This window comes from Anomaloglossus baeobatrachus, chromosome 1 (assembly GCF_048569485.1).
Source record: "Anomaloglossus baeobatrachus isolate aAnoBae1 chromosome 1, aAnoBae1.hap1, whole genome shotgun sequence".
Classification (NCBI taxonomy): Eukaryota; Metazoa; Chordata; class Amphibia; order Anura; family Aromobatidae; genus Anomaloglossus; species Anomaloglossus baeobatrachus.
The window spans coordinates 99,260,586-99,279,655 of record NC_134353.1 but is presented as its reverse complement, the minus strand read 5'-3'; the positions used below and the strand labels follow the sequence as shown (position 1 = coordinate 99,279,655).

General features: G+C 47.1%; 1 protein-coding gene across 1 annotated transcript in view; it reads left to right on the top strand.

The window, feature by feature from the left end:
- The first annotated feature begins 2,031 nt into the window (after positions 1–2,031).
- Positions 2,032–19,070, top strand: part of SEL1L3 (SEL1L family member 3) — a 163,917-nt gene continuing 146,878 nt past the window's right edge. The window contains exons 1-2 of the mRNA XM_075346942.1: positions 2,032–2,108; positions 16,312–16,852. Of these exons, the coding sequence (XP_075203057.1) occupies positions 2,055–2,108; positions 16,312–16,852 (595 nt within the window). The 5' untranslated portion in view covers positions 2,032–2,054. The remainder of the gene's footprint in view (positions 2,109–16,311; positions 16,853–19,070) is intronic.

Sequence of the window (19,070 nt, the reverse complement as noted above, 5' to 3'; positions counted from 1 at the left end):
CCAGTCTTATAAATTTAAAGCTAGGTACGTTCTAGTGAGAACAGAAACCTCTATTGATAACGTATACGGTGGGTTCCCGTGGCGTAGAGCAACTGGGGTCCCAGTTCGTTGGTTTTCCACAGCTGTCCGTATGACGGTAGCGTGAACCCTGTGGGATTGGAGTCTCTGGTCCTGTCCCCGGTTCTCCCTTTGCTAGAGTCTCAGATTTTTAAGGTCAGCGAGGTCATGATGGTCCCCTCGCTGTGCAGGTGTTATCAGGCCTGCCTGCAGCTTTTGCCTGACCTAGGGTCCTGTACCCCGTTGATGCGTAGTTCCGGGAGTACTCCACCGGCAACTACCCTCCTGAGCACCAGGTTCACCCCAAGTCAGTGCATCTCCTCACGTCAAACATCACTGCTCGACTCCTCTGACTGACTGTCCACAGTCTGCCTCTCCCATCTGGTCAACTAGTGGACTGGACTGGCTCCATCCATTGGTCTGACCCTAGCCTTGCACCATTGTATGGGGGATTGTTGGGGAAAAACTGGGATTTTGTGAAGTGTTTGTGTGTGACCGGCACTGGTCTTCCAGGTCCCTAGGGGGTAGGCCCTGCATCCTGGTGGGGATGCAGAACCTTGTAGCTCCCTGATGACTTCAGGGGCACTACATATGCAAATACGGATGTCACATGTATGACCATACCGATGTGTGTGGCACGCACATGTTTTAACACGAACGCGTGAAAGAGTCCTTACAGTGTCACCAGAATTTAATCAGTGTCAGTTTTTACAATTACAGTTTAGTCTGAGTTTTATGGGTATGTGCACAGAGTGCGTTTTTATTGCTTTTTTTATGCATTTGTGAGTGCAATTTTGTTACATATCTGCATGTAAATTCTTATGCCAGCAAAGTCAATAAAAATCCTTAAGTTTGTGCACATGTTGCATTTTTTTCCCCCTTGCAGGTTTGGTGCAGAAATAAATCTGCAGTATGTCAATTCTTTCAGTGATTTTGCAGTGTTTTTCCACTCCAGAATGCATAAAAAGCTCATGGATAAAAAAAAAAACCCACATCAAAAAGGCACATTTTTTTCTGCCAAGGGATGCAGATTTGGTGCAGAAATATCTGCAACTAAATACTCAGCGTGTGCACATAGATTATGAGTTTGTCGGTGATGACTCAAAAATAAACTGATGGAGGTCTCCCCAGCTTCTATCAATGAGTTGGCATTTAAGTGTTCTTTGGATTTTTTTTGGGGCTCATTGACTTGCAAGGTCGAGTTTGAGACTCTGATCAAATTTGGTTATAGCTCCGTGATTTTGTGTGGACCATTCATTTTGGAAAAAGAAAAGAAAAGAAAAAAAAGAAACCCAGACAATGCGAACAGCTGCATAGAATGTAATAGGTACAAGATCTATTTGTGAAAAATGCAAATATAAGGGTAAGTTCACACAGTGCGTTTTTCGCAGCGTTTTTGCGCCTTTTTCGGGTGCGTTTTTGGCCTCAAAACTGCATGACTTTGCTACCCCAGCAAAGTCTATGAGTTTTCATTTTTGCTGTCCGCACACAACTTTTTTTTTAAGCTGTGTTTTTGAGCTTAAAAAAAAAAATGGACATGTGAATTCTTTCCTGCGTTTTTCTGCGTTTTCCCCCCATCTCGTATTAGAAAAACAGATGTCTGAATGGGACCTCATCCCAATAGGATATCACATTTATAGCCGTATGTGGCCCCCTCTGATATCAACACCCATATACAGAGGCTACCTGTGCTCCTCCAATAGCCAGACCAGCGTGTGAGACCACATTATATGGAAATGGCAACCAATGAAGAAATCCCGTCTACTGTCAGTGTGAAACCCATTATTTTCCATGTATAATAATCTCCCCCTACGGAATATCAGCGCTCTAAAAATAAATCTCCAACGCAGACGTGGATCTAATGAGATTACCTGAGAAGGAGGGGGTAGATGGGAGGGGAGGATCAGTGCAGCACCTGCCCATGTACACAGGTATTCTTGTGCTTCCACCTGGCAGCCCCACCCCGCAGCACAAGAAGAGGAGGACAGCGAGGAAGAATGCTACACTGGACACATATGCCAAGTGCCCCCTTCATTCTGCTGCTTTGTATGGTGAGAACGACCCGGCTTTATTAACTCTCTAATCCCCTTCCCGAGTCAGGCTGGCACACTGTGCCCCTCGCCCTGCCTTGTGTATCTACATTGTGCTCCTTTTTGATCTGTTTTATCTCATTGACTTTAGTGCTGTCTTCTCTATACGTTGTTTCTATGTGTGAGTCATTATTCACTATGTAACACCCTGTGGCCGGTTACATTGATCACTGCATATTACACTTTGACCCTAATCTTTATACCTGTTACATAAGGATTATTATATTATAATTTGCTTTATTATCATATTATATGTTCGTATAATGGCAGTGGTTTCGAGCTTAAGGCTCCTGAGCTGTCAAACTACAACTCCAAGCATTCTGGGAAGCGTAGCTTCTCAACAACAGGTTGAAGATCCCTGAGGCCTCCTTCACATGTCCGTGTTTCTGGTACGTGTGAGGTCCGTTTCATCACGAACCGGAAACACGGACAAACGCAGACCCATTAAATTCAATGGGTTTGCGCACATGTCCATGTGGAACATACATGTGTCCATGTGCTCCACATATAGACATGTCCGTTTTCTGCCAGCAGCATGGATGTCATATAGACCGGACGCTGATGTGACACATAGCAGAGGAAACACGTCACTTAATAAGAAAAAAGAAAAAAAAAATATTTTATACACTTCCCTGTCTCCGGCACTACTGTTGCTTTTGGGTCTCTCTCATTATGCTCATGAATATTCACTGCATTGATCGTGGACCCGATAGTTAGAGCTATGTTGGAGACAGTTAATTATACAAGTTAATGCTGTCCGTGTACTATCTGGATGTCACACAAGCATAGTTGCCTGTCTCCGGCGCTGCTGTTACTTCCAGGTCTCGCTCATGAATATTCACTGCACTGAGCGCGGACCCGGAAGCAACAGTAGTGCCGCAGACAGATAAGTATACAAGTTCATGCTGTCTGTGTGCTATCCGGATATCATACGAACATATTTACTTATCTCCGGCGCTACTCTTACTTCCGGGACCACGGTCAGTGCAGTGAATATTCATGAGTATAATGAGCAAGACCCAGAAGCAACAGCAGCGCTGGAGACAGGCAAGTATATAAGTTCATGCTGTCCGTATGCTATGTGGATGTCACACGGAGAACATACACACGGACAAACATATGTCGCAGACGGGTGCTGCGCCACGTCAAAGGGTGTGCTCTGGTCGCTCGGATCCGGGATCGTGTCTGGGGCTCGAGTGGTAACCGGACCCGGGGCTCGTGCAACCCCCCATCCTCTCAACAGGGAAAGGGGGTATTTACAGAGGAGAGAGTTTTTGTCTGTGACGCCACCCGTGGGTTGCGGTGATGGGATGATGGCACCACCGCTGCCTCTTGTGCAAGTGCCCAGGACCGATGGTGTTGGGCAGCAAGATGGTATCCCCTCCACAGGTAGAGGAGGTGTAGTCCGGGGGCCCAGGTGTAGGTGGGGAGCGGTGCTGGGGCGCCGTCGGCAGGTTGGACCGGATGACACCAGTGTACTCCCGATTAAGAATAATCCACACACAGTCTATACTGTAAACCAAGGCTGGATTTCTCATCAACCAAGGCTCACTTCTTTATATCCAGGGCAAACCACCCTCGCTCTCCACAATGCCGGGTGTAGCTCCCCATATCCCCGGGTTCCAGATCTAGGTCTGGGAGGCCGGTTGGTAGGTGAGGGGCCACATCCCTCTGGGACACAAATATCTCGGAATCCAGACCTGGTTCGTAGATGAAACCCCATCCATTCTGGGGGTCAAAGTATCGGACCTGTCCTCTGTAGGTCGGGCCCCAGACCCGGAAGGCAGCCTGCCGCAGGTGGTCCTTCTCCTTGTAAGTGCGGGCAAGCACATCTGCCTTGCGCTTCTCTCTGGCAGCGATCTCCCTGCACAGCTGCTGTTTCTGCTGCTCCCAATACGGGGCACGGGTGCCGTGGGCCCCAGGGCTCAATGGCCTGTTCCGCCTCTCTGCAGATGCACTCCGGCTGCTCCACAACCGGGACGGGGTGCTTGGGAGCGGCTGGCTCTGCCGCCGTGGTAGACTCTAAGTCGGGTGCCGCCTCCGTTGCGGCCGGGTGGACTGCCAGAGCCGACATTATCACTGCTGCGGCCGGGCGGACTGCCGGGGAAGATGTCATCACAGTTGCGGCCGGGCAGACTACTGGAGCCGGGGAAGACGTCACCGTTGTGGCCGGATGAACTGCCGGAGCCGACGTCATCACTGTTGCGGCCGGGAGAACTGCCGGGGCCGGGGAAGACGTCATCGGGGTTGCGGCCTGGCTCGAGGCCGGATGGGATGTCATCAGGGTTGCGGCCTGGCTCTGGGCTGAGACGGGTGCCGGATCGGTGGTGGAGGTGAGGCCCGAGGTCCCTATTGTTGGGTTCTCCTCCGTAGATAAGATGGGTTCCGCTACCATTGGTTGGGGTAGCGGGTCGATCGGGTTTCTGTCCGCGGACACGGGTGGCGAGGGAGGCTGGACCCCTCACCCGGGACGGCCGGTTCCTGGGGAACATGGGGGCGTGGGTCACTGCTTACCTGCTCCTCCGAGGCCACCTCCATCTCACGCGCCCGGACAACTGCAGCCAGATCCTTCATCTCGGTCGTCCACCTCGTTATGATGAAGTGGGTTTGGGCCCAGATCCTGCGGCACATCTTCTCTGTCTGCTCCTCAATCCAGTCGGAGGTCCCGGGAATGGGACCCTCCACATGCTGGTTGTCGGATCCTTGAGACATCCTGCCGCTTGTGTGTCCAGGAACGGAATTGTGCAGAGTCCTGGTGTCCCTGCCCTTTATTCTCTCTGATCACATGCTGCTCCCCCTTGGTTTTCAACAGCAGTCTCGCGGGACTCACTGTCCTTTGCAGCTTCCTGCTTTTGGAGTCACCGAGTTCCACCCACGTTCTTAGGGGCGGGGCTTCGCGCCCTTTTCAGGGAAGAAGATGATGGCGTTGTCGTTTTGGCGCCAAAAATGGCGGGCAAGATGGCGGCAGTTCAAGATTTTTGAGCGTTTCACGGAATTCAAAGTAAGACGCACGTCATCCAGGTCACGAATGGGGTAAGAATTCTGTTCGTGACGCTAGGTTTTTGTTGTCGCGGACGGGTGCCACACCACGGCAAAGGTGCTGCTCGGGGCGCTCGGATCCGGGATCGTGTCTGGGGCTAGAGTGGTGACCGGACCCGGGTTAGCAAGGTAGGGACCCTTCCTCCTGCACTTGTGACTTGGTGTGTTTTGATTTAACCCGCTTGGAATGGGAGAAATCCACTCCCCTGTGGCTTTGTATACAGAGGGAGTTGTTGCCCGCAAAATCTGACCCTTGGGATTTCAGTGGGTTCTGGCGGACACCCTATCCCCCGCGTTGGGCTTCTGTTTCGCTCTCTGGGCTTCTTTAGAACAAGGCCTGAAAACTTGTTCCTGACTGAATTAACAAGGGGCTTGCAACCTTCCTCATCCTATGGTCCAGGTACCCCGCCTGTGCACGGCCTCCGGACCGGATTCCTGCTGTCGGTGCCGGCGGGCTACAATCCTGCCCCGGTCCACTTCAGGTCTCCCACGACCAGATCTCCGTCACCAGTGGCCCTACACTGCTGTCTGCCACCTAGTCGGTTCTCCCGCGGTCAAGGGCTCCGACCCTTGACCACTCTGCCACTTCAGCTCCTCACTTCTCAACTCTCTGAGCTTAACCATCGTGTTCCCTCCCCTGACACCTCCAGACCCCTAGGTGGGCGTTCTCATCGACCTGGTCCCGCCCACTGGTGTGTCCCTGTTGTCATGGGTGGGTGACTAGGCTTTGTGGCTGGTGTTCCTGTGTGTGGGATGTGGTGTTTAATCCCAAGGAGGAGGCGATTCCTGTACCCTTGGGAAGGGGTACAGTCCTCTACCTGGTTTTGCCAGGGCGTCACACATACATGGACCGTCACACCCGTGTGTTAAATGCACAGACGTGTGAAAGATCCCTGACAGAGATCGTATATAACGGCACAAAAGTATTAGTGTAAGTTGTTTTGGAGGCTTTTTCAGCATGTATTAATATTTGAGCTAAAATATTTGACTTAAAATGTGACATAGTTCATGTATTTGCATTAGAAATTCTATACGACTATCGCTGCCGTGTTTATCCATCGTACAGATGGCTTCATGTGAAATTTTAGCTAATATCTGTGTCTCGGATCGTTCGGAACATGTTTTCTTTTCCCAGATCTTGGTTGCTAATCCTTCAAGCAGTGGGAATTCAAATCCCTGTTATTACAACTCTACAATTAGTCCCCCGCATGAGAGCCATGAAAGGCGGGGTGTTTACTAAATTCTAGAAAATGGCTTTCCTATGCACTCAAAGTATTAATTTAATTACTGGCAAATCCAATATAATCTGCGTAATTTCAAAATCCCATGTAAGATATTTGGTTTTAAGGCTATAGATTCTAGTCATTATTTAGTAATGGAGAATGCAGTTATCTTTTAGATTGGATTTACCATAATTTTTCTTAAAATTGCAGAATTTTTCATGACTTTTTTTTTTTTCCCCTTGCTTAACATCATTGCAAGTCTATAGTGATGTATAGATGCACTAACAATGTTTTGTTTGTTTTCTGTGTGGCTTTTTGGTGGCACTATACTCCAGGTGTGGTGTCTTTCACCATGGGTTACTCTATGGACTTGGAAAACTACAAGAAAAATGCACATAATTAATTAAAATCAGTTACAGAATTGTTGTGAGGGGAAAAAAAATGGAAAGTCTTGAAATTCATGGTGCTTTTTTTCAATTTTATTTATTTTTTTTTAAACAAGCAAGAAATCAAAATACTGAGAAAAAAAAAGTTTCTGAAGGAAAACCAAAGACATTTTCAGGTGACTGATTATGCTAAGAAATCAGACACTGATTTGAAAAGAAATCCACAGAAAAATCTATGGCTACCAAGCAATTTTGAATGAAAGCCATCAGCTTTTTACTTTTGAATGGCTAAAAAATGTGTGATGATGGACATTTCATCATTTTAAAAGGGAATCTTTCAGCAGGTTTTTCCAATATAATGTGATAACCTGATAATATAGGGCAAGAAAGGCTGATTCCAGTGACATGTCACTTACTGGGCTTCTGGCTGTAATGCTCGCCGGTGCAAGTAGGGAGTGGACCCGCTGGGCTGCAGCCAGTGGCATAACTAGAGTCCAATGGGCCCCGATGCAAAGTTTGAACCTGGGCCTCCCCCACATCTTGGTCAGATATATGGGCAGTTGTAGAGTTCTATATCCTATAAAAACACACAAGTTGCCCCCCCCCCTTCACTGTGTAGTACTGACCCCCATCCTGTACCAATGTCCTCCATTCTGGGCCTTTTCCTGGTAAATATGTCCCCCATCCTTGTGTATGATCTGTCACTACCAAGAACAATCCGATTTAATTCCGAACATCCACACCTTTTAAGCGGGTCCTAAAAACGCATTTCTTTAGACTAGCCTATCACCTCGCCTCCCTGATCTAATCTGGTCCCTTTCTGCCCTTCATAAAATTTACTTCCAATTATTATCCCCTGTATCTTCTGGTTCCTTCCTCTCCATGTACTTTTTTACACTCTGTACCTGTATAAATTCTGGCTGGCGACCGGCCCACACAGCTGGTTTTGAATCCCCCTATTAAATCGATGGCTGGACCATATATGTCAAGCCCCGCCCCCCCTCCCCCCCCCCCCCCCCCCAATTCACCTATTCTGCCTCCCCTATTTCCTCATATACTGTAAGCTTACGAGCAGGGCCCTCACTCCTCTTGGTATCTTCATTTTGTTATTTTGTATTGTCTCATATTGTCTGTACATGCCCCCTCTGAATTGTAAAGCACTGCGGAATGTCTTGGCGCTAGAAATAAAAAAATATTATTATTATTATTAGGCCGGGGCCATGCGGGGCACAACTGCGTTGCTCGCATGACACTCGGCTCGCGCTGGCAGCACAGCAGGGGCCAAGTGTCATGCTAGTATCCCTGCGTCTGAGGTTCGACTGTGCGAGCGGACCTCAGCTGCAGGGGGCGGGCCGGCACTGAGGAGGGGCGGGCCAATGCGATGTTTTATCGCACTCCACTCGCACCGATTTTCTCGCCGTGTGGCTTAAGCCTTATCATGGCTATATCCTGGTATATACAGTGGGGGAAAAAGTGTTTAGTCAGCCACCAATTGTGCACGTTCTCCCAATTAAAAAGAGGAGAGAGGCCTATAATTGACATCATAGGTAGATCACAACTATGAAAGACATCATGAGAAAAGAAATTCAGAAAATCACCTTGTTTAATTTGGAAAGATTTTTTTTGCAAATTATGGTGGAAAATAAGTATTTAGGCATCTAAAAACATGCAAAATTTCTGGCTCTCACAGACCTGTAACTTCTTCTTTAAGAGGCTCCTCTGTCCTCCACTCATTACCTGTAGTAATGGCACCTGTTTAAACTTATCAGTAAAAAAGACACCTGTCCACAACCTCAAACAGCCACACTCCAAACTCCACTATGGTGAATACCAAAAAGCTGTCAATGGACACCAGAAACAAAATTGTAGTCCTGCACCAGGCTGGGAAGACTTAATTTGCAAAAGGCAAGCAGCTTGGTGTGATGAAATCAACTGTGGGAGCAATATTAAGAAAATGGAAGACCTACAAGACCACTGATAATCTTCCTCAATCTGGGGCTCAACGCAAGATCTTATCCTGTGGGGTCAAAATGATCACAAGAACAGTCAGCAAAAATCCCAGAACCATACAGGAGGACCTAATGAATGACCTGCATAGAGCTAGGACCACCGTAACAAAGGTTACCATCAGTAACACACTACGCCGCCAGGGACTCGGATCCTGCAGTGCCAGACGTGTTCCCTTGCTTAAGCCGGTACATGTTCGGGGCCATCTGAAGTTTGCTAGTGAGCATTTGGATTATCCAGAAGAGTATTGGGAGAATGTCATATGGCCTGAAGAAACCAAAGTAGAACTGTTTGGTATAAACAAAACTCGTCGTGTTTGGACGAGACAGAATGCTGAGTTGCATCCAAATAACACCATACCCACTGTGAAGTATGGGGATGGCAACATCATGCTTTGGGGCTGTTTCTCTGCAAAGGGACCAGGACTACTGATCTGTGTACTTGAAAGAATGAATGGGGCCATGTATCGTAAGATTTTGAGTGCAAACCTCCTTCCATCAGCAAGGGCCCTGAAGATGAAATGTGGCTGGGTCTATCAGCATGATCATGATCCCAAGCACACCACCAGGGCAATGAAGGAGTGGCTTTGTAAGAAGCATATGAAGGTCCTGGAGTGGCCTAGCCAGTCTCCAGATCTCAACCCCATTGAAAACCTTTGGAGGGAGTTGAAAGTCCATGTTGCCCAGCGACAGGCCCAAAATATCACTGCTCTAGAGGAGATCTGCATGGAGGAATGGGACAACATACCACCAACAGTGTGTGCCAACCTTGTGAAGACTTACAGAAAACGTTTGACCTCTGTCATTGCCAACAAAGGATATGTAACAAAATATTGAGATGAACTTTTGTTATTGACCAAATACTTATTTTCCACCATAATTTTCAAAAAAATCTTGTCAAATCAGACAAGGTGATTTTCTGGATTTGTTTTCTCATTTTGTCTCTCATAGTTGTGGTCTATCTCATCTTTTTAAGTGGGAGAACTTGCACACTTGGTGGCTGACTAAATACTTTTTTCCCCCACTCTATAAGGTCCCCTTCATGGTCCATCCTGGTATATATGGCATTATCCTTTGTATATATGTCTCTATCATAACCCCATTCTGATATATATGTCCCCATCATGGCACATCCTGGTATATTCCACATTCTGGCTCTCCTGGGCGCAGCACAATAAAAAATGGTTATACTGTCCTTTTTTTTTTTTCCCCAACTTACCGGCATCCTCTTCCGCAACTGACCAGTGTGTAAGCGGCGCAGCACCCACTTACAGCGCAGTTAGAAGCCCGAAGCCGGCATATTCTCTGCTCCCCATGGCCTGGATTATGGGTGGGGGGAGCAGTGAATATTCATAGCCTTAATTAGCGGCCGGCACATCGCAGTGCAGGGTCCCATTACACAGTACATAGCAGGGACACATATACTGTAAGACTCTCAGCACAGGAACATTTTTTTCATGATAAAACCCCTTTTAAATGTATTTCTTACTAATTTGGAGGGATTTTTTTTTAATTATTATAATATGAGAGAGACCATACGGCTTTGAAGGGAATTAAAGGAACACTATCATCAGAAAAGACCAGGATTTTTTTTTTTTTTGTTTTGTATTTTTCTTCATAGCACAATCAGTATTAAAGGGAATCTGTAACCAGGTTTTTGCTCCCTCATCTGAGAGCAGCATAATGTAGAGACAGAGACCCTGATTCCAGCGATGTGTCACTTACTGGGCTGTTTGCTGTCATTGTGATAAAATCAATGTTTTCTCTGCTGCAGATCTAGTAGTTATACAGCGCTCATGAATATGCTGGACCACCTGCAGAACACAAAGTAGTCCTGCAATGATAATTTCCTGCTGATTAAACAGTGATTTTATCACAACTACACTAAGCAGCCCAGTAAGTGTCACACTCTGGAATGAGGGTTTCTCCCCCTATGTTGAGCTGCTCAAAGTTTAGGTGGCAAAAACCTGATGACATATTACCAGCAATACACTGACTCTGACCCAAATGATCATGTGCAAAGGTAATTGTGCAGGGAGGAGGAGCAGGGTCCTGTGTTATATCATCATATATAGAGGAGATGCCTGCCATTGTAACCCTGCCTATGATGATAATGAAGTTGGTGAAAAAGCTTTATGAAAGTACAGGACGTTTCAGTCTAGAGTAACCCCAGTGGGAAAATTGCAATAGTTAATTTGTTTTTATATAGATCATGATATGAAAAGAAACAAAACATTGCCAATATTTTTTTTTACAATACATTTACCACTGGCAGTACGTTGGCTCCGTGGTTAGCTCTGTAGTTCTCCATGTATTTGCGTGGGTTTCCTCCGGGTACTTTGGGTTTCTCTATACTCCAAATATATAGTAATGGGGAATTTAGATTGTGCCCCAATGGGACCAGCGGTGATAATGTCTGTAAAGCGCTGCAGAATTAATTGCGCTATATAAGTAATATAAACACGAAACCCTAATATTATTAATAGGTTGAATATTTTATTATAAAAAAAAAAAATATTATGACACCTTCCTTTTAAGGAAACCTGCTCTTTCCTGGACAGACTTCTCAAGAATACTCATAATTGGTGTCAGGTGTGCCAAAGTGAAGTCAGGAACGTAGCCAATGGTCATTAACACAATAAGGAATCAGGATGCACAAGGCCAAAATATGAGATAGAATTGTCATTAGACTACAGGCCAAAAGTCAATTCCTGAACTGGATCCAAACAGGAACCAGACATCAGTCTAAAGCAGGGGTGGGCAATTAATTTTCCCATGGGGCCGCATGAGAAATTGGGATGGTTTTAGAGGGCCGGACTAATATAATTAACTCAGTTTCACCCAATACTGTATATAGCATATATACTATCCCTTCATATACAGTAAGTTACGGACTGTGTGACCCCTCGTGGCCCTGCACGCACACATGTCCTTTTTTTTTCTCCGGCAGCACGGGTGTCACACGGACCGCACACAGATGTGATCTGTGTGACATCAGTGTGACAAGTACCAGAGAAAACACGGGTCTTTTTAATAAAAAGATTTTCTATATTTACCTCTCTCCAGCGCTGCTGCCTCTGGCTCTGCTGTCTCTGGCTCTGCTGCCTCCCGCTCCTTATCGCTGGTAATTATACTCACTGAATATTGACTGCAGTGAGCAGCTGGAAGCAGGGACAGCGCTGGGGACCGCATCGCTGGGTGAGTATACAGGTGTGTGTGTGTGTGTGTGTGTGTGTGTGTGTGTGTGTTGAGAACCTGGAAGCCGGAGCATCTCGGGGACTCGTTACAGTTCCCAATGAACTCTGATGAACCCATGAAGCTGTAGCGTGGGTGTCGCAGGATGGTCATCAAAGTTCATTGGAAACTCTGATCACCTCCTGGAGGTCACTGTGCTTGCAGAATACTCACCTGTCCCTGCGGTGATGTCCTCAACGGTGCTGTGCCCGAAGCTGTCATCGTGATGCTCCGGCTTCCAGGTCCTGAGTGCGGTGAATAATCAATGAATGAGCAGTGGTCAGGAGCGAGAGGCAGCAGAGCTGAAGAAAGCAGGTAAATATGGAAAATCTTTTTATTTCACAGACTCGTGTTTTCTCCGGTACCTGTCACATGTATGCAAACAGGTACCGGAGAAACGCAATCAGGCCCTGTAATGGCGGTATGGCGCTGCAGGGGGCGGGGAGAGAGCACGTGGTACCCGATGTAACTCCAGTACCACTCGCAGTTACGGGCTTTTCTCTCTGCACGCACGCACACATACATACACACACGCACACGCTATATACATATATACACAAACAATCCCCATATACTACATCACTACACCCCCATATACACCTGTAATATACATCACTACACCCCCATATACACCTGTAATATACATCACTACACCCCTATATACACTTGTAATATACATCACTACACCCCCATATACACCTGTAATATACATCACTACACCCCTATATACACCTGTAATATACATCACTACATCCACATATACATCACTAGACCCCTATATACTACACCTGTAAAACTACATTGCCATATACTACATCACTACACCCAAATATTACTCACCAGTTACCCCCCCCTCTCCCCTCCCCTCCACTCCACTCCCCCCATTGTCCCCTCAGGTTACTAGTCACCACTCACCTTTCCCTCCTCAGGCACCTCCGTACGGGCTCCCGCTGACATCCTTCTTCTCTTGTACGGCTCCCCGCTGAGCTGCTTCCTCTCTCCGTACGGGCTCCGGCTGCTGCATCTTCTTCTCCTGCCGGGGCGGGAACTTTTCAAATGACACACACGCGCGCCATACTGACGACATCAGGGCGCGCGCGTGTGTGTCACAGAGAAAGTGCCGGCAGGAAACAGAGGACAGATTCCTGCGTTCCGCTGCTGCACTGTGCGGTGCTGCAGTATCTGTCCTCTGTTCCCTGCCGGCACGCAGCGTGTGATGAGGGCAATCTGACCACGGGCTGCCCGGAGCCTGGAGCTCCGGACAACAGGTCAGATTGCCCTCATCAGTGACCGGCCAGCAAGGACGCCCGGAGCCAGGCGGGCCGGTCACAGAGAGTAGGCGGGCCGGATGTGGCCCGCGGGCCACCCCTTGCCCAGGTCTGGTCTAAAGCAAAGATGTCAAATTCAAATGCATAGAGGGCCAAAATTAAAAACTTGAACAAACTAATAAGCCAACCTAGTCACGAGTCCCACGTAGCCCTCCATACAGAATAATGGGCCCCACGTAGCCCTCCATACAGGAGAATGGGCCCCACGTAGCCCTCTATACAGGAGAATGGGCCCCACGTAGCCCTCCATACAGGAGAATGGGCCCCACGTAGCTCTCCATACAGGAGAATGGGCCCCACGTAGCCCTCCATACAGGAGAATGGGCCCCACGTAGCCCTCCATACAGGAGAATGGGCCCCACGTAGCCCTCCATACAGGAGAATGGGCCCCACGTAGCCCTCCATACAGGAGAATGGGCCCCACGTAGCCCTCCATACAGGAGAATGGGCCCCACGTAGCCCTCCATACAGGAGAATGGGCCCCACGTAGCCCTCCATACAGGAGAATGGGCCCCACGTAGCCCTCCATACAGGAGAATGGGCCCCACGTAGCCCTCCATACAGGAGAATGGGCCCCACGTAGCCCTCCATACAGGAGAATGGGCCCCACGTAGCCCTCCATACAGGAGAATGGGCCCCACGTAGCCCTCCATACAGGAGAATGGGTGCCTGGCGTCCGTGGGCAAGAGTGTGACAGTGATGTGAAAAGAAATCGTTCCCCTTCCTGATTTGTCACACTTAAATGTTTCAGATCACAAAATAATTTTAAATATTTGACAAAGATAACACAAAATGCAGTTGAGAAATGAATATCTTTATTATTAAAGGAAAAAGAAATCCAAACCTACTGGGCCCTGTGTGAAAATGTGATTGTCCCCCCCCCCCCTTAAACCCTATCCACACCCAGACCTGATTACCACAACTGTTCAAACAAGAAATCACTTAAATATGACCTGCCTGACAAAGTGAAGTAGACCAAAAGATCCTCAAAACCTAGACATCGTGCCGCAATCCAAAGAAATTCAGTAATAACTGAGGAGCAAAGTTATTGAGATCTATCAGTCTGGAAAAGGTTATGAATCCATTTCTAAAGCTTTAGGATTCCAGCAAGCCACAGTGAGAGCCATTATCCACAAATGGCGAAAACATGGAAGAAGAGTGGCCGGCCCACCAAAATTACCCCAAGATAGCAGCAATGACTATTCACCAAAGAACTGCAGGCCTCGCTTGTCTCAGTTAAGGTCAGTGTTCATGACTCTCATCAAAAAGAAACTGGACAAAATGGACGAAAACCAAGACGAAAATCACTGCTGAGCAAAATGAACATAAAGGCTCATCTCAGTTTTGCCAGAAAACATTTTGATTCCCAAGAGTTTTGAGAGAATACTCTATGGACTGATGAGAGGAAAGTTAAACCTTTTGGAAGGTTTATGTCCCATTACATCTGTCGTAGCAATAACAAAGCATTTCATCATACCAACAGTAAAATTTGGTGCTTGTAGTGTGATGGGTTGGGGCTGTTTTTCTGCTTCTAGGACCTGGAAGACTTGCTGCGGTAAATAAAATGAAATCTGTCTACAAAAAAATCCTGAAGGAGAAGGTCTGACCATCTGTTTGTGACCTTAATCTGAAGCACACTTGGTTTATACAGCAGGACAATAATCCAAAACACACCAACAAGTCCACCGCTGAATGGCTTAAGATAAAGAAAATTAAGACTTTGGAGCGGCCTCCTCAAAGTTCTGACCTTAATCTGATTGAGTTACTGTGGCATGATCTTAAAAAGGCGCATCATCCTCAGCTTCCAATGTGGCTGAATTACATCATTTCTGGAAAGATGAAGGGCCAAAATTCCTCAAGAGCATTGTAAAAGACTCATTACCAGTTATTGCAAATGCTTGACTGCAGTTGTTGCTGGTAAGGGTGGCCCAAGCAGTTATTAGGTTTAGATGGCAATCTCTTTGTCACAGTGTCCTGTAGGCTTTGGATTTCTCTTCCCTTTAATAATATAGACCTTCATTCATAAACTGCATTTTGTGTTTACGTGTTTTATCTTTGTCTAATATTTAAATTTCTTTTGTCATATGAAACATTTTAAGTGTGACAAACATGCAAAAGAATAAGAAATCAGGAAGGGGACAAACACTTTTTCACACCACTGTATGTGGTCTAAAGGAACAAGCCTGAGGTCAGGATCAACTCTAAAACCGTCAATAATGTAGCAACAAATTGCCAGGCAGGGTAAAAAAATTAAAAGTGCAGACGCTTGAGTAACCTTTTAGAAGTGCTACCAGGCCCTGGTGGCCTATTTGGGTATGGCTGCCTTTAGGAGTGTAACCATAGGTGCTGCAGAGGTTGCAATTGTCTCACTTAGATGCAATGTGGGGAGCAAAAGATCCCTTTGGCTAACTTGTGAAGACCAATGTTATCAAAGATTTGTGAAAGCTTGAAGGCCTTTTAGACATTTTGCATTGCAACCCTGAGACTTCAAGTTACGTCAATGGTTATCTTGGCAACTAAGTGTTGATTTGCAAAGACCTAAAGCAGCAGGGCTGAGGCAGAAGACAGGAACCAACGTGAAAGCAGAAGGGGAGTCTGGCGTCTAGCAGGAGGACTCGCTGCAGGAACCAGGTGAGGTGAGGAACACATGGGTTGTAGCTGCTTATTGCAGCCCCGCTTCATTGTGGAACATAGGACAATGCTGCAATACCACCCACAACCTGAAGACCGGTGAGGCTCTATTTTTTGAGAAAAACAGTTTAGTTATTATGAATTTAAAAAATAACAATGAAGATTATTTCTGTATCAGTTTAGATACATTTGCTAGTAATTATCTCCGCCAACGTAACACACATATATGCAAATATATCCTGTTTGCCAACACTGTCTATTACATGAAAATCCGTCATTGCAGTGTCCCAGAGATTAATAATTTCCTCTCTCTACAGGCTCCATTTTTCTGCTACACGAAGGAGACAACATCTGTAACCAAACAGTCCGAACAATACTTGAACAACAATGACTATGTAGCTTTTGAGGGTTTGCCAAAAACACTTGCCAATGCAAATATTTCTGTGGAGTACCTGTGCTCCGGTCCTTGCACAGTACATCTGGATGTTGTGGCTTCTTCAGAATTTAGAACAGGGATCATAGTTTTCAAAAAACGATGGAGAAATGAAAGAAATCTCCAGCAGCTTCGGAGAATGTCGGTTGAACTGAAGTTTCCAAGCTGCATGGTCTATAGGGAGGACTCTATAGACATATACTATGTAGTAATCAGGGCCTGGATTGTGCACAATATGGAGGTAGAAGCCGAGATCAGACACAGCGAAACCTTCTTCTATGCAACAGCTAAAACCTACAAAGTGCTCTACATTAATCCTCCTCACCAACGACCGTACAAAGATCATCATATCTGCTTATCATGGACTTCTGAGCACTTGAGGAACTTGGAGGAAAAAGCCATACTTGTGTGTCCGTTTGAATCAGGTAGATACTATTGAAATGTGGAATATGAGTTATTTCAAGCCTATAATTTTCAAATATTTGCACAATATTTAAAAGGAACCAGTCAGGATCCAAAACCTTTGTCAGTACCATAATCCTAAATCCCAATCAAGTCCAACATTTCCCAAACTATAGTTCCTATTGGCGATAAAACAGCTTTTATTGCCATCGTTGGCACATGCCACAAACATTGGACTGTCTGACAGAGCACTGCTTCACCCAATCGATTGACGTCTTACTCACCAGTCACAACAGCGCAGCACACAATAGGGTGTTGATCTGGGGCCGGACTGCTCTCAATGATGGGACGTTCGAGCCTACTAGTCCAAGGTAACAGCATGCCGAGGACTGCAACTAAAGGGATTGTCTGCGGATTGGTGTGGATCTGACCACTGCGATCTGCACCAGGTTAATAACAGTGCACAGCTGTCATCAAGCCCAGAATTAGTGATGGGAAGGAGTCTTTCATGAGGCGCCACATCACAACGAATACCCGAGTATTACAAAGTACTCGTTACAAGTATAGCGAGTACGAATATTACAGTACTCGCTCATCTCTAGTGAGGATTCCAGCATTCTGACCCCAATGATCAGCACGTTACCCCATTATCCTGTAGGTAGGTGATAATGTGACTCCCTGGACTATTCAGGTCATCACAGGGTCCTGTACGCTCTTTTTCTTAGTGCAGGATTCAACCCCCCATGGTTCTGGGTCTCCATCCTGCAGTACTGCCGCCACCAGCATTCACAAATTCTAGATACACTTTGCACCACGCCTGTCAGGCACACCAGTGGGCTGCTTAAGCAGGAATAGGGCCGCCTACCTAGGGCTCAGGTAGGGAGGTAGGAGGTGTCAAGTGAGTGGAGTGTTAGGGTATGTGCGCACGTTGCTTTTTACCTGCTTTTTACCTGCTTTTTTGCTGCTTTTTCTTCTGCGCTGTTTAATGCCAAAATGGATGTGTTCTTCTATTCAAGCAAAGTCTATGGGAATTTGGGTTTCTTGTTCACACTATGTTGTTCAAAATGCTGCCTTTTTGTGGCAGAACTTTGGTCAAAAACTCAGCTTTTCAAAGAAGCAACATGTCAATTGTTTTTGCCATTTGGGTTTTGCACTGCAAAGCTGAGTTTTGGACCAAAGTTCTGCCACAAAAAGGCAGCATATTGAACAACATAGTGTGAACAAGAAACCCAAATTCCCATAGACTTTGCTTGAATAGAAGAACACATCCATTTTGGCATTAAACAGCGCAGAAGAAAAAGCAGCAAAAAAGCAGGTAAAAAGCAGGTAAAAAGCAACGTGCGCACATACCCTTAGCCCTCGAGATGTGAGGAGCTCTGAGGAAGCTGGGAGTTGGAGCCCCCAGGGGAGAAGTAAACTAGGCCGCAGACGGTGGTCTGGACCAAGAGGAGTCGGACCCCCAGTCGCAGGGGATTGAGGCTAGGTGCCTTGAACCCATCAAGGAGGACAGTCGGCAGCCTGGTCCTATCACCGGTATGGGACCAAAGGCACGACTGGGTACACGGCCCCCAGGTCGGGGAGAAGTTTCTGGCGACCCGGCAATTAACCTGCGGAGGACAGGGCCTTTATGGACTGTTCCCACCAGCTCAGAGATCGGGGGCACTAGCACAATTAGAGGGATAGGGTTTTCCTTGCAAGCGGCCCACTGAAATCCCAAGCGTGAGCTCCTGAGAGCAGGCTCCTTCACTTAGCCACAGTGGGGAGCGGGGCCCGGAAAGCTTCAAGCTACCGGGCCACAATGGACAATCTAAAACTTTTGTGCCAGGAGGCAGGTTATGGACCACCGGCAGTGCTGCAGAGGGCGGGACCCAGATGAGCTTCCTCCGAGAGGCAACGGCAGTCAGAGACTTGGTTTACCCTGTTGTCAGCGTCTGCTTCATTGCTGAGTGAGTACCCGACAGACCCCTGCACTGCGTCCCCGCACCACCATCCAGAGTCCCGGGGCCTACCCCTACCCGTGGAGGATAACGTCATCTAGCTGCCCCACTCCATCACCCCGGGTACTCCCAACGACAGCGGCGGTACTCCCAATTACCGTACACCACGGTGGTGTCACAAACTATACCAAATCCCCTGTAAATACCCCATTCTTCATTTGAGTGTGGCCCCTAGTCCCCGGGTCCAGAGACGCTCGAGCCACAAGAAATCACCATCCCCGGATCCGAGTGGTTCGATCCGCTG